We start from the raw sequence: 26,086 nt of genomic DNA on the forward strand, positions 1-26,086 counted from the left end.
GAAGTGCTCTGGGATCTGTAATATCCATGCAGAGCAGGCAGGGCCTGGGTTGGAAGGAAAGGTGCCCCCGGCCCCCAAAATGGCAGGGGGCTCAATGCAGCGGCCTCGAGGCGAGTCAGTCCTCCCTGGAGTCCTGGACTAGTCTCTCCTCAAAGAGCTGCTCCGTCGCCGAGGGCTCTCCAGCGGATGGAGGGTGGTGGGGCATTAGGGGAGGGCAAGGGGTTAGCTGTGGCAGAGATAGGGCCCTACTGGACATAGCTGAAGATTCTCAGCTTATGGGGTAGGGAGACCAGTCTGGGCCCCCCCTCGCCCGCTCCGCTTGCAGGGACTTGGCGCGGTGGCCCTACCAAACTAGCGACTTAGGTGGGGTGGAAGGGGCCTGCCACCGGGGTCGGCTGATGGTGGTTAGGATTTCGGGAGTGAGGGGCCTTGCAGGGCACTGTGGGTGTGGCAGGGCCGGCCAGCTCTGTGGTTGTGTTTTCCTTGTCCTGCCGTGCGTCTGCGGAGCCGGGCCGGCAGCGGGCTCTGAGCTGCGGCGTTCCCGCAGGTTCTCCAGTACAAGAAGAAGTGCGGGGAGGTGGAACAGCAACTGCTGGAGAAATCCACCGAGCTGGAGCAGCAGAGACTCACGGTGAGTGTCGCCAGCGAAAAGCCGGATGGACCCCACGCCCACTAGTGAAACAGTGTCCCTGGGTGGGTCCTTGTCAGCCGGATTGAACCGGTGACGACTTGAGCTAACAGTAAGAGCAGTGGCTGCCTGAGCTGAAAAGCCCAGCTCCGAGCCAAGCCTGTAACAGCCTCTTTATGGTCCAGCCTCCACTACCGGGGACGGCACCGGGCGGCGTAGGGTGGGTTACACCCGCCGTTGTTTTCTGCCCACCTGCGCGGGGGGGCCGGCTGGCTCAGGGACTCCGTCATGGTGGGCGGAGCCTCTCGTGTTCCTGCTTGATTGGACCTGCTGGAATGAGCCTGTCCCCCCGGCCCAGGCCGGTTCCTGCTCGGATAGATGGGAGCCCAGACTGCACCAGGCCTGACCGACTCGTGGAGGGGGGTCCCGGCAGGGCTGGGGTGGTGTTTGGGGGGCGCTGCCTTTCTCCATCCCATGGCCAAAGGGACGGCCTGGTTCTCCAGGGCCCCCGGCCCCCTGCTAAGCAGCCACTGCCCACTCCCTCCCCCAGAGCCGGCTGGACATGACGGACTCGCGCCTGCGCCAGGATGAAGAGCACAGCAACGACCTGGAGAACGCACTCATCCGGCTGGAGGAGGAGCAGCAAAGGTGTGTCGGGGGCGGTGGTGGAGGGGTCCTGTCCACGGGGCTCCGCCTGGGGCTCAGGTGGGTCTGGGCAGCTGCATCCTCGGAGCCCCATGCTTCTGGGCCTCTATTGCACCTTCTGCCTGGCTGGGCTTCATGCTGGGCCGGGAGAACGAGAGGGCACCTTCCTTGGAGCCTGGGCTCCTGGCATCGCCTGCACGTAGGCCCAGCATTTCCCTGCAGCCGAGCCACTGGGGGTTGTGATCCTGTCCGGCTTCCCCGGCTAACCAGGGTCAGGCTGGGTTCATAGTTGGACAGGTGACCTCCTAGGACGCCTGGTTACTGTAGGCAGTGGTGTTGCTGGCGTTCCCCGCCCCTCCGAGTACTGCACTACTAACCCCTAGCAGCTGCGCTTTGGAAGTGCCGTGTATTTTGCGGCGTGAAGCTGTCCTGAGCGCTAGTGCTCACTATTGGTCCCTTGGTGCTTTGGATGAGTCAGGGTGTTCATTTCAGCCTCGCGGCCAAATTCCCTCGCAGGTTATTACGTTGGGCTTCCCCAAATCTCCTCTGCAAATTGGATTGGATGGGCTCTTTTTTTGCTTCCTGTTGTGTGCAGCTGCCACGCTGCGCCCCAGAGGTGGCTGCCTGGCGGTGGTGGGTGAACGGATCCCTGTAGCTCCCTTATTGACAATGGGGTCAGTTAATGTTGGGGTCAGTTAAGGTCTGGAAAGGGCCAGGAGGCGCTTGGCTGGAAGGCGCTCGACTTGGGCAGTGATTGTCTTATTCTGAAGCAAGTGTTTGGATCTGCGTTGTTTGGTGTCTCAGAGCTGCGATACCAGGTCCCATCCTCCACGTTGGGCCCTTTGCCCCATGCCAGAGTCGGTCCCTTCCCACCTGTGCGCGGGCCCCTCTTTTCCTTCTCAGCCCCTGCTCTCTCGGTCGGTGCTGATGCTCTCGCTCGGTCCCCGTCTCCAGGAGCGCCAGCCTGGCCCAGGTCAACGCCATGCTGCGGGAGCAGCTGGACCAGGCCAACACCGCCAACCAGGCCCTCAGCGAGGACATCCGGAAGCTGACGACCGACTGGACCAAAGCTCGCAACGAGCTGGAGCAGCGGGAGGTGGAATGGAGGCGAGAGGAGGAGGTTAGGGCCGGAGAGATGCCCTGCTTGGCATGCGTCATTCTCCCTGGTGCATGCCCGTCCCGTGGGCACTGTCCTGCTGGGCACAGATGGATCTGCACACATGCTGCCAGGGCGGCTCACGCTGGCCCAGAGAGGCAGCACCTTGGCTGTAGGCCGCGCAGTACGTTGTTGGGAGCCGGCCATAGGACACCTCCCTTGCTCCAGTCCCTGGAGAGGTGGTTCGTCCCCTCCCCTGCAACTTCCTTTTACCCTCAGTGGGAGCCAAGTCTCTCTGCTCTGGGCCTTTCGTGCCAGCGGTCACTGCGTCGCCCCAGAGGTGGCTGCATTTCAGTGGTGCATAGCTGGGTCAAGCCCTTTGGTGGGGGGAGGGGGTCCTGCTGCATCAAAAGCTCTGTATAAACGTAGCTGTTGCTAAGAGTCCTGCCTGGAGCTGCCATTGAGGTCAGTGGCGCCGGCGCTTCGGGATAGCGAGAGCAGTGCAGGGCGCCCCCCGGAGCAGGGCTTGTGGGGCGTTATGGGGGATCAAAGCCAGGTGCTCTGTATCCAGCCAGGCAGCGAGTGCCTTGCTGTGCCCTGTGCTTCCCCCAGGGTGCGCTGGCCAGGCCCTTGGCTGCCCTGGGGGGGGGGGGTGCCTGGGGAGGGGGATCCAGCTGTCACTGCTTCTCCTCTCCTCTCCCCTCCCAGTCTTTCAACGCCTACTTCAGCAACGAGCACAGCCGGCTGCTGACCCTCTGGAGGCAGGTGGTGGGCTTCCGGCGCCACTTCAGTGAGCTGAAGACCATGAGCGAGAGGTCAGGGGGGGAGTGGGGGCAGGGGGGGTGCGGTTGCTGGGCTCTTTTTCTCCCAAAAGCAGAAGGAGCTGGGAAAGCTGCCCAGCCCCACGTGGAGTACAGCGCCTCCTCCAGGATCCCTGTGAGAACAACCTGCGTACAGAACAGCCCTCCCAATCTCCCCTGCACCACCCAGACAAACATGTTCGCCAGCCCTGGGAGCCACGTTCATCTGCTTCTCTGCGTGTCCTGCCTGGGGGCCTGTAATGACCTTCTCCCTGCGGGGGGTGGTGCAGGTTCTGAACACTCGGGCTCCCGTGGGTTTAGATCCCCCTTGGAAGAAGATCCCTGCAGGTGATGGGGCGTGGGATTCTGTAGATCCAGCAGCGTGGGCTCCTCGGGGTGCTCGGGCCCCCGGAAACGCCCCTCTCTTTGGCTCTCCGGTGCAGGGACCTGTCGGAGCTGAACAACGCGCTGTCCAGGTCCAGCCGCACCATCCACGCCGCCTGCCTGAACCTGAGCAGCAACCTGCGTCTGTCGGAGAGCAGCGCCGGCGCGGCCCTGGAGAAGCAGGCTCTGTTGCAGGCCCAGCTGGAGGAGCAGCTGAAGGACAAGGTGCGCGACATGATCCAGCTGCAGGTCAGGTGTGACATGGAGAAAGCGGAGCTCGGCACCAGGTACGGATGCCCCCGATCGGGGCCAGTGTCCAGGCCCTGAAGCTTGGAGCTCACCGGGCCGGGAGAGGCACCGGGTGGGAATCAGGGAGCGCTGCCCCACCAGCAACCTTGGAGATCCTGGGGCTCTGGGCTGAGCATATCCTGCTCGTGGGAGAAGGAAGGGCAGAGGGGGCCCGTCTGCCCCATGTTACGACCATCCTGGAGCCTTAACTTTCCACCTCCCTGCAGGCTGAATCCTGTAGAGCGGCGATACTCAGACCTCAATGGGTCGGGCGACCTGGGGCCTGGCTCTGTAGCTCAGAGGGTTAGTGCAGTGGTCTCAGAACATGGTGGTGGCCAGTTCAAATCTCATGCAGGCCTGGGTAGGGGTGGCGGCCTTGGATTTTCCAGGAGCCAAATTAGCGCTTGGCATTACACAAAAGAGCCCCAGTCGTGGGGATTCAGTGTTTCATTTACTGTTTATCTATTCTTGGTTATTCTGACCCAGTGTTGTGATTTTATCAACTACGATTGGTTAATAACATCGGAAAAGCCTTCTGATTGGTTAATAGCGTAGGTCAATAATCACATCCCGCGGTGTTTTAATACGTGTGCGGCAAAGAGCCGCAGGAGACACGTTAACGAGCCACTCGTGGCTCCGGAGCCGGAGTCTGAGCATCACTGCTGGAGAGTAACGTGGTTCCTGGTTCCAGCCAATCAAAGGCTCTCCGCAGAGCCATTCCTTTGGGTCCCCAGGTGCCAGGCCCAGGACATGGGGTGTGGCCTGGTCTCCCACCGCCTCTTACTAGACATCAGCTGGGCAAGCTTGGCGCCGTGGGGAGGGGACGTGGTGTATGTGGAGGATGTTAGTGGGACAGTGGAGAGGAAATGGCCATGTGCTCCAGGGCTGAGATAATGGGGTGGGGGTTTTCCCAGGGCACTGTCGGCATGAAGCGTCTCAGTCCCTGCACCAAACGTGGAGCGGTAACCCTCTCTCTAGCACGGCTGGGGCACCAGGAATCTCCGAACGCTTGACCTGGCCCATGTCCGTTGGGCTCTGGCCCTGTGCCGTATAGTACGCGCCCTTGGCCGTTCTTCTGCTCACCCTGACCGGCCCCCCTCCCTTGCTCCAGAATTGCTGAGACGACGGCCACCATGGAACGCTTGAAAGCCCAGAACTCGGAGAAGGAGAAGACGATCGAGACACTGACCCAGAAGCTGGAAAGTCTGGTGAGCGACTCAGTGTGACTTGGCTGGTTCCCGGAGGAGACGGGAGCACCTGAAACAGCGATTGATCCTCGGCAGAGCCGCCCACTCTGGTGCCTGTGCTCCGGGGAAGGGCTCACCGGCAGTCAGCCTGCCCTTCCCAGCTGAGGGGCTTTATGGGCACCGCTGAGAGCTGGAGTCAGAAACGAGCCATTGAGCGGACGTGGGGGGCACGCGCCGCCTGGCTGATGACGCGTTTCTGCTTTCAGGAGGCCGTGCGGGCGCAGGAGCAGGCAGCGCTGGAGGCCGAGGAGATCGAGGCCTTGCGGACGGAGTCGGAGATGCTCCAGCAGACGCTGCGAGACCTTGCTCAGGTACAGGGTGCGCGGGTCCCGTGAGCAAGGCGGGATATCCCAGAGAGCAGGTTCTCTCACTTGTGAGCAGTTACAGAGTCATAGAGTTTACAGTCAGAAGGAATCACCCAATCACCTAGCCCAGAGGTGGGCAAACTACGGCCTGCGGGCCATATCCAGCCCACGGGACCCTCCTGCCTGGCCCCTGAGCTCCTGGCCCGGGAAGCTCGCCCCGGCCCCTCCCCCACTGTTCCCCCTCCCCTGCAGCCTCAGTTCACTGCGCGGCCTGACCCGGTCTCTGTGCTGTGCGGTGGCGTGGCTGGCTCCAGCCGGGCGGCGCGGCTGCCTGTCCTGGAGCTCTGGGCAGCGCGGCTGTAGCGCCGCCAGCCACTGGTGCTCCAGGCAGCGTGGTAAGGGGGCAGGGAGCAGGGGGGGTTGGATACAGGGCAGGGGAATTCGGGGTGGTGGTCAGGGGGTGGGCGTGCGGATAGGGGTCGGGGCAGTCAGAGGGCAGGGAACAGGGGGGTTGAATGGGGGCAGGGGTCCTGGGGGGGGCAATCAGGAAGGAGGGGGGTTTGGTTGGGGGTGGCAGTCAGGGGCAGGGGTTCTGGGGGTGGTCAGGGAGAAGGGGTGGTTGGATGGGGCAGGAGTTCCAGGGGGGGCAGTCAGGAATGAGAAGAGGGGTTGGATGGGGCGGTGGGGGGCAGTCAGGGGTGGGGAGTCCAGGGGTGGTCAGGGGACAGAGAGTGGGGTGTGTGTGGATGGAGCAGCAGTCCTGGGGGGGCCGTTGGGGGGATCTGATAGGGGCATTGGCCGGGCCACGCCTGGCTGTTTTGGGAGGCACAGCCTCCCCTAACCGGCCCTCCATACAATTTTGGAAACCCGATGGGGCCCTCAGGCCCGCCCCTGACCTAACCTGATCTCCTGTATCGCTCTGCCACCAGCACCCGTACAGTAAACCCAGCAGCCGAAATAAGACCAAGGTTTCACAGCCCATGGGAGACTAGACTGTTCTGTGCCACAGGCAGAGAACGGGAGGGACCCCAGTGCACCAATGCCGGAGGCTCCTGCAATGGCGGGAAATTGATCAAGTGAGATGTACTCAGGTAATCCCGGCAAGTGACCTGCACCCACATGCTGCAGAGGAAGGTGAACCCCCCCCAACTCACTGCCAGTCTGACCTGGGGGGAAAGCTCAGGGAGAGGCGCGGGCTATCACCCAGCTGATGGGCAGGGCAGCGAATGGATCGCCTGGACGGAGGGGCAGCTCCCTCAAGAACAAGCCATTTTCTCGGAGTCATCAGGGGCTGAACTGAAAAATCCAGAGGAAAAATCTGGTTCAATTCAAACCAAACCAAAAAGCTCTTCGCAGTTTGTTGAAAAACTACAAAAATAAAATGTTTTGAATGCACCCAAGACGTTTTGAGTCGACTCAAAATGATTTTTTTTTTACATTCAGTTTCGGGGCGGGGGTTTCCCTTGTTTCAACTTCAAAGTTTCGACAGTTTAACAAAAAAAGTCAAAACCAAACTTTTCGAAATGGTCGGCAGGAAACGTTCGGACTCTTTGTACATTTTCTGAAGCTAGTGGTTGAATTCACCCCGAAGCCGGTGGGGAGCTCTGGGCCCCAAAAGCTATGGATAAAAAAACCAATTTGTTGGAACAATGTTGCCCTGCTCCTGTCGGGCTTTGCGTGATGGCTGCTTCGCCCTCTGGAGGCTGGCAGCCTAGCCCCCGGCTAGCGGTGTGTGTGGCGATGGGAGCCTAGAGACCGGTTTGGCCATCTTGTGCCTGTACCCAGTGGCTCGCCGTTGTCTCTCCTCTGCAGGCCGTCCTGTCCGACGCCGACAGCGCCATCCACCTCACGGGCACGGAGCGAACGACGGACGTTTCGGACAGCGACGCCACGGGATTCAGCCTGCGGGGCCTCTCCTCCAGCCTTCGCACCCCGTCCCCGCTCCGGCGCTCCTCCCCCCGGCGCAGCTCCTCGCCCCGGCGCAGCCTCTCGCCGGCCTTCTCCGACTCCACGCTGGCCGTGGTGCACTCCGCCTTGCAGAAGAGGCAGCTGCAGGTGCAGGTGAGGGGACGGGGCCTCCCAGAGCACGAGGCCATGGGATTCCTTCATGGCTGGGCACCCAGACGTACTCCTGCTCCCCAGCTCTGCGAGGCTGCGTGGGATGGGGCCATCTGTGGGGTTATAGCTCTTGGGGTTGCATTTCTGTGGGGCTGCTGGTGCCCACCAGGGGAGGGGGAAGGGAACAGGGTTGCTCTGCTGGTGAAGGAGCCTGACGGAGTAGATGCTGGGCTGGGAACCCTGGGGAGATTTTCGTGCCTGGCAGGGAATAGGATTCTGGGGAGGGTGGGATTCCCATGGGAGATGGTTGGCCATAGGGCGTGGAGTGTGGTCAGCCATGCAGGGAGCCCCGGTGGCAGGGGGTGCACCGGGGTGGGGGGGCAGTGCCGTAGAGGGAGAGGAGCTGACCCCTTGGGGTTTCTGCTAGGACATCCGCAGCAAGTACGAAGCCATCCAGGAGCTGGTGGGCTCCCTGAAGAAGCAGCTGGCGGAGAGAGATCACGAGCGCCGCTCCCTGGAGCAGAAGATCTTGCAGCTGAAGGACGACGTCGACTGCTCCTTGCGGGCCAAGGACGACGCCGTGCGGGATGCCAGCCGCTTCCGCTCCTCGGCTGACCTGCTGGGCAGGTACTTCCATGGGCGCTCCCCCCGTCCCGTTCCCGTGTGCTCCAGCGTAGGATGGGCGTCACGCGGGCATTTCTGCCCTGCTGGCATCCTGGGAGCAGAGCCGCTCTGAGGCTCTGCACCACAGAGCAAGTGCCCTGGAACGTGGGGAGGGTTGATTTTTGTTCAGCCCCCAGAACTCTGTCTGTCTGTGCCCGTCTGTCAGTGAGAAGAGCAACCTGGAGCGAAGCCTGCAGGCCCTGCAGCAGCACGTGGAGGCCCTGCGGCAGGAGAGCGAGAGGCTGCAGCTGGCCAACAGCGACCTGCAGCGGCAGCGAGATCACCTGGAGGACGAGAAGGAGGACATCGCGAAGGACAAGGAGCGGGCGCAGAAGGAGATTGAACGCGGGTTGGTGTGGGGAGAGTGGCCGGCTTGGGGGGTGCGGGGCAGGTGTGGAGGAAAGACCAAACTAGACACAGAGGCTCCTCGGTAGCCACCCTCCTCCAGTGACCAGCACCCTAGCCCGGTGCTCCGACGTGCCAGGCCTTCCTCCCCTTAGCACCCCAAGGCAAGCCCTGCTAGTGCCCATGCCCAGAATCCCAGCCCTGATCCTGGGGCCCAACCCTGAGGTCCTGCAGACCCAGGCTGCCTGGCGTCCAGGGGAGATGGAGTTTCTCCATGAGTCACTTGAACTGAGCTGGTCTAAAAACAACCCCCGTTCATGGTGGACACCTGGGCCGAACACTCTGCCTGGCTGGTTTAAGCTTAATCTCCAGGCGGCGAGGTGGTGCAAAGGGAGGGCACTGAGCGATGAGCAGGGCTGGTAAAAGCAGACGTTCTTCTATAAAGCACCACAAGAGGGCAAACCACTCATTGATCGCATCCAGAGAGACAAGGCGGGTGAGGTCATCTCTCTTACTGGACCAACGTCTGGTGGCGAAAGAGACACGCTTTCGAGCCACACGGAGCTTTTCTTCAGATCTGGGAAAGGTACTTGGTGTACAAGCTAAATACAAGGTGGGGCAGATTGTTCCGTAGTAGTGAAGAGGAGCTCTGTGGAGCTCGAAAGCTGGTCTCTCTCACCAACAGAAGTTGGTCCAATAAAAGATATCCTCACCCACCTTGTCTTTTCCATATCCTGGGGTTAACACGGCTACAACGCTGCAAATAATCTCATATATAGTGTGTGTTTGTGTGTGTGTTCTGGCTATACCTAGAAAAAATGGTCATTTTTTTCAGAGCCATAAAGATTCAGAAATGACTCTGTTCATTTCCTTCAAAATTTCCAAAAACCTCACTTCTGTCCTGAATGTTTTCAGGCAAAAAGAGGCGTGGGGGCTCTGAGCCGCCAGGCCCGGAGGCGCGGGGGCTCTGACCTGCCAGGCCCGGAGGCGCGGGGGCTCTGACCTGCCAGGCCCGGAGGCGCGGGGGCTCTGAGCCGCCAGGCCCGGAGGCGCGGGGGCTCTGAGCCGCCAGGCCCGGAGGCGCGGGGGCTCTGAGCCGCCAGGCCCGGAGGCGCGGGGGCTCTGAGCCGCCAGGCCCGGAGGCGCGGGGGCTCTGAGCCGCCAGGCCCGGAGGCGCGGGGGCTCTGAGCCGCCAGGCCCGGAGGCGCCGGGGCTCTGAGCCGCCAGGCCCGGAGGCGCCGGGGCTCTGAGCCGCCAGGCCCGGAGGCGCCGGGGCTCAGCCTTGGCAAGCCCCAGCCCAAATTAAGCCTTGCCTAGACTCCAAGGGTGGATCATCTAGCCTGACCTCGTGTATAAGACAGGCTGGAGAGTTCCACCCATTGGACTAATTAGCTCCACAAGCTATTTGGAGGCCCTGTGTTGTGCTCCTGCGAGGATAGCCAGTGACAAAGGGTGTTCAAGGTCCCCGGCTGCCGGAACAGTTCGATGGCGGTGTATGTGAGTGCCTCTCTGTGCCCTGCAGCCACAAACAGCTGGAGCAGCTGGAAGTGAAGAAATCCGGTCTGAAAAAGGAGCTGATGCTTGTTAAGGAGGCTCTGAACAAAGCCACCCTGGAGAAGGAGGTGTCTGAGAATGAGAAGGTGGAGGTGGCGGAGGCTCTTTCCAAGGTAGGGCTTTGCACCACGAGAGGCAGTAGGGGATTGGGGGGAGGGGTCGGGTGTTACACGGGGGCTCAGGAGTAGCTCTTGGGCCGGCTGCTACGAATGCGCTGGATGGATAATGCTGTGTTAGCATCGCTCGTTTTGCCACTTCCAATCCACAGCTCTGATTTCAAGGCAGCTCCCCCAGGAGATCTTGACTAAGGAGGCTCCCCTCTCTAGCGCCTCTCAGCTGAGGCCTGCAGACAAAACTGTGCTTCACAACTACCTGATCCGATGGGCAGGTGCTGCACCCATGCTAGAGGGGGAGCACGGCCTAGTGGTTACAGCGCAGGACCAGAAGGCAGGATTCCTGCGTTCCGTTGCCTGTCACGCTGCCCGCTGTTGGCTCATTGTTTCATGATGCTTCCCTGTCTGTCTGTATCCACCTGCTCGCTCTTGTCTTGCACTTAGCTTGTCAGCAATCTGGGGGAGGGAGCATCTTGTTCTGGGTTTGCAAAGCGCCGAGCACAGCAAGGGCCCGGGCCATGGGGGTCCTAGAGCCTATGGTAATACAAATAATTAGCTAACAACGGATCTGCTCTTGGGCAGGCCACCGACCTTCTCTGCTTCCTCCTTCAAAGCAGGAGAAGGACCCGTCCCGGCCTCGCAGGTGTCGTAGCCTTGATTCATATTTAGACCGTGCTTGGAGGTCCTTTGAGACACAGAGGGGCAAAGGGAACTTGCCTGAGGCCACCGAGTGAGTCAGTGGCAGAGCCGGGAATAGCGCCCAGGATGCCGTCCCTGCTGTAACCATTGGAGGGCGCTGCGTTTCTTGCAGCCCGTTTGCTTTGTTTTAGGCATGCAGCATTGGGACAGTAGGGGGCTGCCCCAGGGCTGGTGAAGGGGTCCCAGCCCTCAGCTTGGCTAGCGGGATTCACACCCCCGGCTTATCCAGGCTTCCATCCGCGTCCTCCCGTGCCGGGCGGCTCTCCACTCCCTGTGGCGCTCTGCGGGAACTCCTCTGCCCAAGTTGCTGCAGTGACCGGCTGTTCCATCTCTCTGCCCCCCGCCCCATGTTCGCAGGCGGAGGCGGGCCGGGCCGAGCTGGAGCTGACCACTAGCAAGCTGAAGGCGGAGGAGGCCTCGCTGCGCGACTCGCTGTCCAAGATGAGCTCCCTGAACGAGGGGCTGGCCCAGGATAAAATCGAACTCAACAGGATCGTCAGCCAGGTCGGTGCCGCCTTGGGCTTGGCGGTGGGGCTCAGCGCCCCAGCGCCTCCTGGTGGCCCCGGGCTGGGGACATTGACCTTGACAGGCAGCCTGAGGGGAGACTTGAATCTCTGCTTTTCCAGGGGCGCCTCAGTGGGGGACAAGTGCCCTAGCCCAGTCTGTCCTAGACGGAGGGAGGGTCGGCCTGGCCCGTGGCTCCTTCCCACGGGGAGGGATCGAGGGGTTATGGGTGAGGCCCCTGGAGGAGGAGATGGGCAGGGGGTGAACAAGGAGCTGCCCCTGTTTCCAAGGCCGGTGACGGCCTCTCTTGCCCCTGGCAGCTGGAGGAGGAGAAGGTGTCCCTGCTGGGGCAGAAGCAGGAGGTGGAGCAGGAGAAGACCTCGATCCGCGACGAGCTGGTCCGGCTGGAGCAGGAGAAGGTGGAGCTGGACGCGGAGCGGCAGGGCCTGCAGCACTCCCTGCAGGATGGGGAGCGGAGCCGGGAGAGGCTGGAGCGGGAGCTGCTGGCCCTGCAGAAGGAGAGGGTGCAGCTGCAGGAGCAGCTGGGGCAGGTAGGGGGTGGGGCGCAGGAGGGCATGCGCTTGGGGGGTGCATGTGGGGCTCTGATTGCTAGATGCTGGCAGTTGTGGGGGTGTTAGGATTTGGGGGTCAAGTTGGGGGTGCTGGGGGAGGAGGCTGGGGGGTGGTGGGGGCTGGGTGGGGAGCAGGCTGGGAGGCTCTGAGAGCCGGGGAGGCAGGTGGACACAACAGCTGAGATGGGTCCCTCCAAGAGGGGCTGGAGCCTGGCTCCCTCTGGTAGGGGGCTGGGTGCCCAGGGCATGGCCTCCCCTCCAGGCTCAGCTCTGCCTGTTCTCCCCTCCCCGCCAGCTGTCCCGCCAGAGGAACGCGGCCGGCGAGGAGCTGGGGCAGGCGCGGCGGGAGCAGGAGCGGCACAGCGAGGCCCTGCTGCGAGCCACCAGGGAGAAGGAGGGGCTGATGAAGGAGAAGGCCAGCCTGGTGGTGCAGCTGACGGCATCGGAGCGGGAGAACAGGGGGCTGGCGGAGGAGATCGCCGGGCTCCGGTAAGGTTCGGGCTGGCCAGGGTCCCTCCTGCGGCTGGGCGTATGGAGCCCCTGGCCTCTCCCTCCCCACGGGTGCTGGGAATGGGGATCCCTCAATGGGCACCCTGCCTTTGGGACCACCTACGGGGCTTAGCTGCACGTGGAGACGAGGCCCGACTTCTTGGCACCAGTCCAGAAACCGCGGCAACCCCCCTTGGATAGGCGGGCCTGGAGCAAGGCCGAGGGGTGCGAGCGGGGACGCAGGGAGGCTGCATCCTTGCTGCTCCAGCTGTGAGGTTCGAGAGAGGCTCCTGGAGCCGCTGGATGCAGGCGTGGCGAGCTCCGGGGCCAGGTGCACAGCGAGCTCTCCCTGAGGCAGCTGCCTGTGTGGGTGTGTGGGAGGGTTACCAGGGAGCAGTGTTTGCAAACAGTTGTGTCAGGTCAGGGAGTGGGGGAGCACGGAGCTTCGTGCCGAATGGCAGCTCTGGGTCTGTAGGAGCAGGTGGAATCTCTCATGTCGCAATCCCCAGGCAGGTCAGTGTCTCCCCCCCGCTCCGGCCTTTCCTGTCCCGTCTCCTCGTTGCCCTCTCTCTGCTCTGTGCACTTCCCAGGCCTGGGGTCAGATCTGTGCTGGGGCAACCGCCCTGGCTGGGACGGAGCTGGCCCTTCACCCCTGGGCCGTACTGCAGCTGCCCCCTGCTCTGCCAGGAGGTGTGAGATCGAGTGGGCACCTTCGCCGCTGCCCTGCGGACGACCCCACACCTGCGCATCTGCAGGGAGCGCCTAGCGGTGCGGGCCTCTCCGGGGGTCCCTGAGGCCTCGCTGACGGATCTTCCTGACCTCAGGGCAGAGGTTTGCAGAGGGAGCGACTTCCCGGCGCTCTGAAATGCACCACCGTGCCCACCGCAGGAGGGTGCATTGGGGTGGCTTTCCACACCTCCTTGGAGGGACCCAATGGGGATTTGAAGGGCTGGTTGCTCTGCGCCTCAGAGGCCAGGGTGCTGCCATGTGCCAGGACCCACGGCGTGCCTGTTCCGTCCCCAAAGCAACGTGCTTCACGTCTTAGAGCATCAGCTCCGTGATGTTCCGGCTTTGTCCAGCGCCTAGCACACCGGGGGCCTGCTCCATGAGTGGGGGGGTCTTCCTCATCACTTCCTCGGTGGCTTTCTCTCTCTCTCTGCATGAGGGCAGGGGCAGGGGCTGGTGATTGGGAGGACTCACTCTGCTCGCTCTGCTCGCTCTTTCCCAGGTCGGAGAAGGATGCCTTGGAGACCACCCTCTTTGACATCCAGCAGCAGCTCGCTCAGCTGGACGCCCGGAAGGAGCAGCTGGAGGCCGACAGCCAGAACCTGCTCCTGGCCAAGGAGATGCTGCAGGGTAACCTGAGCCTGGCTGCCTCACCCCCCATTTCCTTCGGTCCCCCATTCACCGGGCTCTGGTGGCTGGATTGAGAGGGAGTAGGAGGCTGGTCCAGTGGGTAGGAGACAGGACTGGGGGCCCTGAGTTCTAGTCCTGCTTCTGCTGGGGAGAATGACACCCTCCCCCTTTGTAATGTGCTGTGAGCTGTGTGGCTGGAAGTCTCTAGGTGAGGGCTGCGAGATGGTCAGGGTCCCCGTCCCTTCCATGCTGCCGAGACTCCCAGACCTCGGGAAGGGCTGTAGTTAGCAGATCTCCCTTCACGCTGTGGCTGTTGACCGGATCCTCCTTGCTCTACCCCCAGTGGAGCTGGCCAGCGTCCGCAAGCAGAGGGAGGTGGACGTGATCCGGCTGGAGAGGGACAAGGAGCTGCTGGCTCAGAAGTTGGCTCAGGCGGAGCAGGAGGCCCAGGTCACGCTGAGAAACAAGCAAGCGGCTCACGAGGAGGATGTCGATCGGCTCCAGAGGGAGAAGGTACAGCACGGGGCAGGCCCCGTGTCTGACTCAGACCTGCGCCATGTTACGTACCCCCGCGGCTCAGTCCGATAGGGGAAGGGATCCCAGCGAGTCCATAGCAACGTCTCCTTGTCTTCTATGGCGCCGGCTCAGGCCCTTTGGGATTGACCCTGCAGCGGGAGTGCACGGATCTTTCCTGTGGGTTTCAGGGGGAGAGGCAGTGAGTTTTCCTGAGCACAGGGCTGGAATCCAGGGATCCTGGTTCTGCCGCTGGCCCCCTCGGGCACGTCACGGAGCTGAGCCTGTTCCCAGCCACGAAATGGGGTGGATAACGCCCGCACTGCTACGGGCTGGTTCGTTTATATTTTTGATACACTCAGGAGCTGTCCCAGGGAGTGGCATTGAGCTGGCACCACTAGGGAAGTGACTTGGGTGGGTCGCTGGATCTTTTACTGCATGGGTCACGTAACTCAGGACGATTAGGCAGTTACGGCGAGGGGCGGGCAGGGACTGGAGTAGCAGGAGGGGGCTCGGCAAGCGGAGAAGTGGTGGGGTGCTGCAGGTCATGCTTGAAGACATAGGCGCCGACTCCATGGGTGCTCCGGGGCTGGAACACCCATGGGGAAAAATTGGTGGGTGCTTAGCACCCACCGGCAGCTCCCTGCCCCGCCCCCCCACCCCAGCTCACCTCCGCCTCCTCCCCTGGGCGCACCGCGTTCCCGCTTTTTCCCTCTGGCTCCCAGCACGGCACAAGCGCTGGGAGGGAGGGGGAAGGAGGGGGAACGCGGTGCACTCAGGGAAGAGGCGGGGCCGGGGCGGGGATTTGGGGAAGGGGTCCAATAGGGGCAGGGAGGGGGTGGAGTTGGGGCGGGGACTTTGGGGAAGGGATTGGAATGGGGGCAGGGCAGGGGCAGGGAAAGGGTGGAGTCGGGGTGGGGGGGCACCTATGCTTGAAGGGCATCAGCGGAGCTGAGGGGGCGCCCAAGGGTGGACTGTCAGGGGGCTGCGGGTCAGGACTGAGGGCACCGGCAGAACTGGGGAGGAGCCTAGGCCTAGAATAGCCGGGGCCTGGGAGTCAGATTTAGGGGTTTCGGCAGAGCTGTTTGGGGGGGTGTTTGAGCTTCCACAGAATCTGGTCTGGCCATTCCCGTGTCTAGCTGGTGACGGTTTAGTTCCTGGCACCCGGATTCTGGAGCCACAGATGCTTGTACAAACTGGGGACAGGTCCCAGGTTAGCTCAGGTCCATACCGGTGGGGCTGCCCTAGTGGGTATGTACCTTAGCCCGTCCCATTGGCTTTCCTGGCTGGTGCGTGCTCGCTGTCTGCAGGTTCTGTGCTTGGGGAGCTGCATTGGCGCAGGGGGTGCGAAACAGGCCCTGTGCGAGTCCCGCTGACGTCAGCCCGGTTTACCCCGGTGCAGCGCATCTGTGCTGGGGGTTTGCACTGGAGCAGCTGCTCTGGTGCAGGAAAATAACCCCCGTGTGGAGATGTCTCTTGGCTGAACGCCCAGTCCTGCTCCCATCCAGCCCCTAGGAGGAATTTGCTTGTTTGTCCCTAGAGCAGAGCCCCGCCCCAGTCTCCTTAGACTCCTCCCCCCGGTGAAACAGGAGGTGGGCTCTGCACTGCAAAGAGCAGCGGACAGGGTGACTGCAGCACCAGGGGTGGGCCTAGGCGACCAGGTGTCCGGTGTTGGGCCGGAACGCCCAGTCAAAAAGGAATCCCAACGGCTCCAGTTTGTGGTGCTGCAGCAGGGCCGGATGTAGCCGGCGTGTCCGGCTCCTAGCCTTAGGGGCTGCCGGGGGGAGGGTCCGTGTGCTGCCCTGCCCTCAGGCACCCCCATCCCCCGTCCCTGCATCCCTCCCCGTCTCACCCCCCCACGCCGCCATCCCCCGTTCCTGCATCCCTCCCCGTCCCACCCCCTTGCACCCTCATCCCCCGTTCCTGCATCCCTCCCCGTCCCAACCCCCCCGCACCCCATCCCTGCATACCTCCCCGTCCCACCCCCCCGCACTGCATCCCCCGTTCCTGCATCCCTCCCCATCCCAACCCCTCCGCACCCCATCCCTGCATTCCTCCCCGTCCTACCCCCCCCGCACCGCATCCCCCGACCCTGCATCCCTCCCCGTCCCACCTCCCCGCGCCCATCCCCCGACGCTGCATTCCTCCCTGTCCCACCCCCCCGCGCCCATCCCCCAACCCTGCATCCCTCCCATCCCAACCCCCCCGTGCCCCTCATCCCAGCTCTAGCGTCCTGTAACAAATAAAACCTGAACTTAGCATAATACATCTGTCAAAACAAGAAATATGCTTGTTTGGGCCTTGCAGTGAAAATAAGCATGTGAGAAAGGGTGGGGGAGAGCAAGTGACGAAGGGAGGGGGAATGGAGTGAGCAGGGGTGGGGCCTCAGGGAAGGGGTGGGGCAGTGGGAAGGGGTGGGGCAGTGGGCGGGGCAAGGGTTCCGTTTTCTGGAATTGGAAAGGGCCACAGAGCCTGCCTTCCCTCCAGGGTCTAGGGAGGAGTTAGCATGGGTTTGGGCATCAACTCAACTGGGCAATTTGGTTTGCTGGTTAGTTTCCTTGGGACCCACAGCTCTGAAGACAAAGGCCTCCAGCCCTGGAACTCACCATCAGCTGCGTCCGTATTAGGGGTCACGCGCACCTCCCTGGACTCCCGCCTCCAGCGGGCTGTGTGTTAGCTCTGCTGTCCCCTCCGGTAACGGGGATGGGCTTGCGCCCAAGCCGTGGCTTCAGAGCCTTCACCTAGAGCTCTGGCGTCTGCTGCTTGGTCCGTGCAGGAGACGGTGCGCCTGGAGCTGGAGTCGGAGCGGGAGGAGCTGCTGCACCGGCTGGGCCACGAGCGGGAGGAGCTGCTGGCCCGCTACGAGGCGGAGAAGGAGGAGCTGAGCGAGGAGATCACCGCGCTGCAGCAGGAGCGGGACGAGAGCCTCCTGCAGGCGGAGAATGAGAAGCAGCAGGTAGGGGAGGGGCGCGGGGGATTGGCACTGCTGCCGGCCCCGTCCTGGGGGAGGCTCCCATTAACTCCAGCCGAGAGCTGCGGCCGGATCCTGGCAGGCGCTCAGCCCCACACCGGACCCCGCATGTGCTGGCTCCCAGTAGGCAGAACAGCCGCTGCCGCTCCCACCCACTCCCCAGCAACCCGGGCTCCAGCCCCGACTGCCTTTATCGCCATTTGGCTTTAATGCTGTTCCAGGGATCTCCCTGCCCCTGAGTTTACCCCCTGGATCTCGCCCCTGTCACACCAGCGCCACGTGCCCTCTGAGTTTCTCTCCCGGCCATGCAGGCCCTGTCCCTCAAGGAGTCGGAGAAGACCCTCCTGTCGGAGAAGCTGACCAGCGCCCAGCACAGCCTCGCCAGCGTGACCGTGGAGATGGAGCGGCAGAAGCGAGAGGCCATGAGCCGGCAGGAGCAGGACCGGGTTGGTGTGGGTGCTGTGCGGGCAGCGGGAGGGCGTGAGATCTACCCACGCATCCGAGACGGTCGCTGCTGGGGGTTAGCACTTTCACTGCAGTGTTTGTGGAGGGGGGTGATGGTTGCTGCGGCTGAACCGAAGCATAACTCGGGAAGCAGATAACACCACCGGCTCGCTCCTAGGCAGCGCTTTCCATCAGTCAATCTCAGAGCACTTTGCAAAGCAGCGTTAGTGCCATTTTACACATGGGGAAACTGAGGCACAGAACGAAGTGACTTTCCCAAGGTCACTGGGCAGGCCAGTGGTAGAGCTGAGAATAGAACCCAGGTCTTCTGAGTCCCAGGACAGTGCTCTGTCCACTAGGCCACACTGCTTCTTGTTGCCCTATACATCTCCATAGATGCTTAATCAGTATCTGCAGAACCTGTTTCAGGTCCTCTGCTGAGACACTTCAAACCTGAATGGCAGCCATGCCAGTGCACCTAACTCCCGGCCTGCAGCCACCCCCCATGCAGCCATGCCAGTGCACCCTAACTCCCGGCCTGCAGCCACCCCCCATGCAGCCATGCCAGTGCACCCTAACTCCCAGCCTGCAGCCACCCCCCATGCAGCCATGCCAGTGCACCTAACTCCCGGCCTGCAGCCACCCCCCATGCAGCCATGCCAGTGCACCCTAACTCCCGGCCTGCAGCCACCCCCCATGCAGCCATGCCAGTTCACCCTAACTCCCGGCCTGCAGCCACCCCCCATGCAGCCATGCCAGTGCACCTAACTCCCGGCCTGCAGCCACCCCCCATGCAGCCATGCCAGTGCACCCTAACTCCCGGCCTGCAGCCAGCCCATCCCCCATGCACTACGCAGCCACCAGGTACAGGGAGAGGGCATTCGCCATGAACAGGGATCAGCTTCTCTTCGGTGCTCCAGGAGGGGAGACGGGCATCTGGCTCCCTACCCCTCCTGTGTCACTGGGCTCAACCTGACTGATTAGCGGATCCTTGGCAGCTGGGTGACCCTGGTAAAGGTGACCCCAGCGAGGCGGGAGCCGGTGCAGGCCAGTAAGGGCTGGGCCGTTCTTTGCCCGCAGAGCACCGTCAACGCCCTGACCTCGGAGCTGAAGAGCTTGCGGGTGCAGTTGGAAGAAACCGTCGCGGCCCACGAGCGGGAGGCCCGGGGGCTGCAGGAGCAAGTCAAGGAGCTGGCCCGGCAGCGGGAATGCACCCTCCGCGAGGTGAGCACGTTCATGGGGAGGGGGATAGAGGGCTGGGCCCCACCGCCACCCTCCCCCTTCCAGTCGGGGATGGAAGCGGGGGCAGGGGAGCGTCACCGGGGGCAGAAGTGGAGCCAGGAGCTTGCATAAAATGGGGCAGAGTCCCCTGCGCGGGGAGGTGCAGCCCAGAGACTACGAATCCCAGCATGCAGTGCAGTTGGGCCTCTTGGATCTGACCCTCAATGGATCTTATTCAGTGGGGCTTGACAGTGTTGCGCTGCAGATAGCAGGTGGGGCTGCACGTCCCCTCTACAGAGGAGGGTGCTTGGAGATGGTGCCAGGGCCGCCTCCTGCAGAGTCCCCAGTCCCCAAGTGCGCTGGGGCCACAGGGATCTGAGGCGGCCGCTCCCGTCCTCTGCCTCGCAGGTGGAGGAGCTGAAGACCCAGCTGCGCATGGTGGAGGATGCCCGGGACAGCATCCGGCGGGACGTGATCGAGGCCCACCGGAAGGTGCGGGAGAGCCAGGAGGGTCACGAGATCCAGAGGAAGGACATCCTGGACCTGCGGCGCAGCCTGAGCGACGAGGCCAAGGAAAAGGAGGCCCTGCAGAGATCCAACCAGGAGCTGCGGGCTGCCATCAAGCGAACGGAGAGCGACCGCATCAGGTGAGGGGTGGGGGGCGGCCGGCGGCCACCATTGCGGGAGGGAGAGGGGGGAGTGGGTTACGTCACTGCGTCCCACTGGGATCTGATGCTGCCTTGATCCCCAGCCTGAAGCGGGCCAACGAGGAGAAGGAGCAGAAGCTGTCCATCCTGGAGGAGGCGCGGGCGGCCGTGGGCAAGGAAGCTGCCGACCTGCGGAGCAGCCTGCAGGAGGTGGAGCGATCGCGGCTGGAGGCCCGCAGGGAGCTGCAGGAGCTGAGGCGACAGGTGTGTGTGGGGGGGGGCGGGCGGCGAAGCAGGGCTTTGAGCGAGGGGCCAGCGAGGTCGGGGAAGGAGAGACTCTGTCCAGCTGTCCCCGAGCCCCCGCTGACGAGTCGCTGTTGGAGGGGCAGGCGGGTGTGGGCCTCTCAGGGGCCATGCAACCTGCACGGTTGGAGTAGCAGAGACGGGGCAAAGGGGCCAAGCATCTGTAGTTCAGGAGGGGCTGTGGGTGTGTAGGACCCTGCCTCTCCGGCCCTGGGGCGAGCTGCCGTTCCCCTCGCCGGTGCCTCTCTGTTGTGCTGCGCCTCCTCTGTCCGCGGGGCGCAGTCATGTGCTTCCCCCGCCCCCCCTTCCGGTGCCCCCAGATCAAGATGCTGGACAGCGAGAACACCAAGAAGAACAAGGAGGTGGCAGAGCTGCAGGCCCGGGTGGCACTGGACGAGCAGCGGGAGGAGGAGAATCGGCGGGAATCCTTCGGCCTCAAGCAGAAGATCGTGGAGAGCGAAGCCAGCAGGGAGTCCGCCAGGAAGGAGGTGAGCGTGGGGCTCCTCCCGCCTCCACCCAGGAGTTCTCGCCTGGTCGTTCCTGTTAGCCACCCAGCTCTTGCTCATCACAATGCCGCTGCCAGGGACTGGTCACGGTGTGTACTGCCCACGTGGCCCGGGCGTGTGGAGCAGATGTGTCCCTCCAGGGCAACTTGACAGAGGCTCATGGAGGTTCAGGCCAGAAAGGACCATTATGGCGCTGTAGTCTGACGCCCGGTGTAACCCAGGCCAGAGAACCTCCCCAGTAATTCCTGCCTCCAGAACTTCTGGCTGAGCTCGAGCTACCGAGAGATTATCATGCCAGGTGGGACAGGCAAAGAAGGCCAAGGAAGAAGCATGTAAAGTGGAGGAGAGTGGCCCGTAGGGGTGGAGACCATGTCCTTCTGGAGTAGCCACATGGCCAGGAGGATGTGGCTTGCACGCGGAGGCGGCTGTGCCCTCCCTGGGCTGGCTCTGCCTACCCAGAATACCTTTCAGCCCTCGCTCTTGCCTCCCCAGCTCCACAACCTGCAGCGGAAGCTGTCAGAGCAGGAGGGCGAGTTCCGGGTGCGGGAGAAGGACCTCCTGGGCAGCCTGGAGGAGGCCCGCGGCAATGAGAAGAAGCTGCTGGACAACGCCCGCAACCTGGAGATCAAGTTGGAGCACGCGCAGGCCGAGGCGGCGGAGCTGAGCCTCCGGCTGAGTGCCGCCGAGGGCCGCGCCCACGGCCTGGAGGCCGAGCTGGCTCGAGTGGAGGGTTTGAAGCGGGACGTGGAGTTCAAGCTGGGGAGCCTGCATTCCGCCCTGAGGCGCACCATGGGCATCAGCCGGGGCGGCCGGGCCCCCAGCCCAGCCATCAGGGGGCGTAGCAGCTCCCCCAAAAGATTCTTCTCCCCTACCAAAGGTAACGGGTCAGGAGAGCCCTCGGGGAGGCCCCTTTCTCTCTTCCCCAAGCCTTGAGGGCTTTGTTGTCTTCAGTGCCCCGCTGTGTGGGAGTGGCATCTGGTGGACTGGAGCCAGGACTCCTGGGTCCTATTCCCGGCCGTCCCACTGCCCTGCCATGGGGCCTTAGTCAAGTCACTGCCCTTGCCTGTTTCTCCATCTTTTCAATGGGGACAGTAGGCCCCTGGTGCCCTAGTGGGGTTGGGAGGATAAATCACTGATGCTTGCCAAGCGCTTGGGGATGCCCAGGTGGAAGGGCCTGGAGGAGGGTGGGGTAGAACTGTTGGCCTCTCCGGACCCCGGCTGCCGCTGCTCGTCACGCCTGTCCGGTGGCTTCTCCCTCAGCTCCTCCTTGTTCGCTGCCTTGAGCCCTTCAGGATGGGGTGAGGGGCCCTTTGCTGCCCTGCAGTACTGGAGAGGGTCTTCTCTGGCCAGGCTGCAGCTCCTCTTCCTGCCAGTAGGTGTCCCCCTTCTCCTTGTGGGATCAGAGCCGGGGGCTAGGAAAACCCTAATGGGTTTAGCGCTGGATTCCCCATCAAGCTAACTCCCGCTCTGCGGCGAGCTCAGCCGGGGCCCACCATCTCTCCCCTGTGCCCGTCTCCCCCTAGGTGACAACGCGTACAGCACCACGGACGGGCACGGCAGCTCCACCCCACGGGCAGGAAGCCCCAGCTCGCGCCCTCTGTCTCCGGAGCGCGCCCTCTCGCCGGGCCGCAGCGAGCAGCTGGTGGCGGATATCGACCCTGAAGTGGTGCGGGCCGCCCTCCGGGACTTCCTGCAGGAGCTGCGGGAGACGCAGCGCGAGCGGGTACCGGTGTGGGGAGGAAGGGGTTAACTTCTGCCCCCCGCTGCTCTGCCCGAAGGGCGAGCGGCCTGGTGGGTCTCCCGACCGCTGACCGCCCCCGCCTGTCTCGCCCTCCCCTCCGAATCCAGGATGAGCTGCGGGCCCAGCTAGGCAGCCTGACCCGCCAGCTGGCCGAGCTGGAGTCAGAGCAGGACAGCGCCAGCACCCGAGTGCAGCAGCTGCAGAAGCTAGTGACTGAAAGCGAGGAAGGTGAGGCTGAGCGTGGGGGCGTGCGTAGGGGTGAGTGCTCCTGGCAATGCTGGCCCCATCTCTAGGGCCTTCTCAAAGCGTCGGTGTGCAGATGGATGCATTTTGCCTCACGACCCCTTACCCTAGGTTAGTCTTAATGAGGCACAGAGCGGGGAAATGACTTGCCCCAGGCCAGTGGCAGAGTGAGGGCCCCTGCTCTTCGAAGCCCCTACTTGCACTGTCTATTCATTAGGGTTACCATATCTAATAAATAAAAAAAGAGGACCCTCCACGGGGCCCTGGCCCCGCCCATTTCCCACCCCAGCCCCGCCCCAACCCCGGCCTTCCCCGCCCTAGCTCCGCCCCCTCCTCCCTCCCACTCCCAGCCATGCGAAAAGGGCTGCCCGAGCACTACCGACTTCACGGTTTGCCGGGCAGCCCCCAGACCCTGCGCCCCTGGCCGGCGCTTCCCCAGTGCAGCTGGAGCCCGGGAGGGGAAGCGCCCAGCTGGGGGCGCAGGGTCTGGAGGCATGGGGGTGCCCGAAGCCGGTAGCGCTCGGCTCTTAAACAGAGCCGAAGAGTCAGGGGAGGAGCAGAGCCGCTGCGGCCGGAGGCTCTGCTCCTCCCCTGACTCTTCGGCTCTGTTTAAGAGCCGAGCTGCCCGAGCGCTACCGGCTTCGGGCAGCCCCCTTGCCTCCGGACCCTGCGCCGCCGGAGCCCGGGAGGGGAAGTGCCCGGCCGGCGGCGCAGGGTCCGGAGGCAAGGGGGCTGCCTGAAGCCCATGGCGCTCGGGCAGCTCGGCTCTTAAACAGAGCCGAAGAGTCAGGGGAGGAGCAGAGCCGCCGTGGGAGGGGAAGTGCCCAGACGGCATTTTCCTGGACATGTTCGGCTTTTTGTCAATTCCCCCCGAACAGGGGTTTGATTGCCGAAAAGCCGGGCATGTCCGGGAAAAACCGGACGTATGGTAACCCTACTCTTCATGGCAATTTACGTGCCGTTACCAGTGGTGCTCCAGGATTTTTAATTTTTTGCAGTGGTACCTTTTGTTTGTTAACTCGGTGCTTTCATGCTCTGATCCCAGTGGGCTGGGCTACCATGCAGAGGTTATACGCAGCTGGCAGGCACGCAGGCTCGGTCCATTGCACCATGCAGCAGGCCCTAGCTCATCTCTCTCGTTGGAAATGCAAGGACAGCCTCAGAGAACAAGGGCAGCATGGTAGGGGGCGGTTGTTAGTGAGTCTCCAGGCCAGGGCTTGTGAGATTTTCAGAGTCCCCTCTCAGTCAAGCCTGTGTGTGTCATCTCTCCCATGCAGCTGCACCGTGTCCCTGTGCACTAGATTGTTGTGCATCGCTGCTTTGTGCTGTTTTAAACAGCTCGTTATCTCTCCCCCCACCCGCCAGAGGTGGCTGCATTTCAGTGGTGGGTGAAAGGATCCCTGTATACCGTTTTGGGGATCACTTTGAATGAAAGGAACACTAGGAAATACCAGCCCTTGGTTTGAACCACTAGCGCCCAGCAGAGCCTGGGCATCGCTTGGTATGGCTGCCCCCTGCCGACGCTTGCGACTGGAGGTTTAATCCTTAACTGCGGATTTCCAGACCCTTGGGGTTTTGTGTCTCGGATCTGGCGTTCTGCATTCGGCTGCCCTCGTGCTGGGCTGCTCCCCCCCAAAGGGACAATCCATTTTCCTCCTTTGTCTTAAGTTGCATCAGCTAGGAAAGCTGAGAAGACAGCGATCTCTGCCCAGGCTCCAGAGCCCTGTTCCTACAGCGCAGCATTTCAGGGGTGCTTGGTTATTCCCTGCCCTCTCCCCTTCTGTGGGTGTCATGCTTTCCCCTCCCCCGGGTCTGTGCCCCTCAAACCTTTCCTCTGAGGTTCAGTGGGAAGGGGGCCATTTTTAAAGCCAGCTGTACAGATCGAGTCATTCTCAAGCTTTATTTTAGCATCGAAATAAATTCCCTGGTTGAGGGGGAACCACAAGGCAAGGCAAAAACTTTTTTACGTGGGGCTTCAAAACCGCTTGATCCTTCTTATTGTTACGTGTAGCGACTAGAGGACTTGACTGAGATCAGGGCCCCATCGCGCTAGGAGCTGTACAGAGGTAGTGGGATTCAGCCCCTTCCCCAAAGGGCTTCCAGTCTAAATAGCCCAGGCAAAGAGCAGGGGGCAGACGGTCAGTAGTATTATCCCCCCAGGGATGAGAGGAGCAAGACACATTGTCACAAATCCACAGGCTCTGGGCTACACCCCGGCTTTTGTCTCTTGGAGGGCCCCCTCCAGTGTGCCCGTCACCGCCTCCTAGACTGAGCTACGGGGCTCCAGCCCTCCTGCTTCATGCCGTGAGCTCTGCTCAGCGAGTCCCACCGAGCGAGACTCCTGGGAGGGACGCGTGCGCTCTTTGGGGACGAATGCACCCCAGCCAGTCTTTGCAGTGGGCTAGTCGGCTGGAACACAGCAGAGGAAGTCCTTAGGTTAGCACTAAAGCATCGTCCGTTCTGGTCAAGCCGCAGGTCACCAGCCAAGCTGTAGTGAACTCCATGTTCAGGCTCTGTCGCTCTCTGACTTCCCTGGTCCGAGAGCTCCCAGCCGCTTCCAGGAGTCGGCTCTTTCTTCTCTCCCGGTCCCGGCTCGGTCTCCAGGCAGGCCCATGCTGGCCGGAGTGTCCAGCCTACTGAGTGTCACTTCATGAGTCAGTGGCGCTTGCGTTGTCTCTCTGGACCCACTGTTGATCTGGTCAGTTTCAGACAGCTCCTTAACGACTCTATTCATCCCATCCAGACGTGGAGGTGAAACCCACGGCTATGTCTGTCTCTTAGGGCTGGTTTATAAGTGGGAACCGACACTAGCATAGCCACATCTCTCAGGGTGTGAAAAGTCCACACCCCTAAGAAACAGAGCTAAGAACGTAAGAACGGCCAGACTGGGTCAGACCAACCGTCCATCTAGCCCAGTGTCCTGTCTTCCCACAGTGGCCAATGCCAGGTGCTTCAGAGGGAATGAACAGAACAGGGCAATTTTCAAGTGATCCATCCCCTGTCGCCCACTCCCAGCCTTTGGCAAACAGAGGCTAGGGACACTATCTCTGCCCATCCTGGCTAATAGCCATTGATGGACCTATCCTCCATGAACTTATCTAGTTCTTTTTTGAACCCTGTTAGAGTCTTGCCCTTCACTACATCCTGTGGCAAAGAGTTCCACTGGTTGACGGTGTGTTGTCAGCCTAACCCTTGGTGTAGACAGTGCTAGGTGGACAGAAGAATTTTTCCGTCGACCTAGCTACTGCCTCTCAGGGAGGTGGATTACCTGCGCCAACGGAAGAACCCCTCCCATCAGCGTCCATAGTGTCTAAGGGTACATCTGCACTTAAAAGGCTGCATCGGTGCAGTTGCGCCACTGTTGCATCGTTAATCCACCTCTGCGAGAGGTGGTGAAGCTCTCCTGCCGACATAGTGCTGTCTCTCCCAGCGCATGGGTTGGAATAACTGGATTTTTCACCCCCTGAGCAACATACCAAAGTAATTCTGCAGTGCAGACCTGCCCGAAGCAGAAGCGATACAGTGGCAGTGGTTTAAGTGTAGACATACCCTTAGTCTTCCCTGAGAGCAGACATAATCCTTCCCCCCGACTCGGTAACAGTGCAAAGTATAGGGAGAAACTGAGGCACACGTAGGATTCATAAAAATATTGCAAAAAATTCCCACTTTGGGCTGGGAACTGAACCCACTTCTCCTGGATCCCAGCCCAGTGCTGTGAGATGTGGCGCAGGCTGTGTGAAGAAGTTGGCTA

The 26,086-nt window shown here is 62.2% G+C and overlaps 1 protein-coding gene across 1 annotated transcript in view; it reads left to right on the top strand.

The window, feature by feature from the left end:
* The window catches only part of CROCC (ciliary rootlet coiled-coil, rootletin), a 70,247-nt gene that overhangs the window by 21,075 nt on the left and 23,086 nt on the right, over nt 1-26,086 (top strand). Inside the window, exons 5-29 of the mRNA XM_054009172.1 lie at nt 548-631; nt 1,179-1,276; nt 2,228-2,393; nt 3,078-3,184; nt 3,613-3,840; nt 4,953-5,049; nt 5,295-5,399; nt 7,206-7,454; nt 7,879-8,078; nt 8,281-8,463; nt 9,982-10,126; nt 11,183-11,329; nt 11,650-11,880; nt 12,197-12,390; nt 13,619-13,746; nt 14,090-14,259; nt 17,036-17,215; nt 17,542-17,676; nt 18,755-18,898; nt 19,304-19,542; nt 19,647-19,806; nt 20,166-20,333; nt 20,844-21,228; nt 21,875-22,074; nt 22,200-22,320. Of these exons, the coding sequence (XP_053865147.1) occupies nt 548-631; nt 1,179-1,276; nt 2,228-2,393; nt 3,078-3,184; nt 3,613-3,840; nt 4,953-5,049; nt 5,295-5,399; nt 7,206-7,454; nt 7,879-8,078; nt 8,281-8,463; nt 9,982-10,126; nt 11,183-11,329; nt 11,650-11,880; nt 12,197-12,390; nt 13,619-13,746; nt 14,090-14,259; nt 17,036-17,215; nt 17,542-17,676; nt 18,755-18,898; nt 19,304-19,542; nt 19,647-19,806; nt 20,166-20,333; nt 20,844-21,228; nt 21,875-22,074; nt 22,200-22,320 (4,264 nt within the window). The remainder of the gene's footprint in view (nt 1-547; nt 632-1,178; nt 1,277-2,227; nt 2,394-3,077; nt 3,185-3,612; nt 3,841-4,952; nt 5,050-5,294; nt 5,400-7,205; nt 7,455-7,878; nt 8,079-8,280; nt 8,464-9,981; nt 10,127-11,182; nt 11,330-11,649; nt 11,881-12,196; nt 12,391-13,618; nt 13,747-14,089; nt 14,260-17,035; nt 17,216-17,541; nt 17,677-18,754; nt 18,899-19,303; nt 19,543-19,646; nt 19,807-20,165; nt 20,334-20,843; nt 21,229-21,874; nt 22,075-22,199; nt 22,321-26,086) is intronic.

This window comes from Malaclemys terrapin, chromosome 19 (genome assembly GCF_027887155.1).
Source record: "Malaclemys terrapin pileata isolate rMalTer1 chromosome 19, rMalTer1.hap1, whole genome shotgun sequence".
NCBI lineage: Eukaryota > Metazoa > Chordata > Testudines > Emydidae > Malaclemys > Malaclemys terrapin.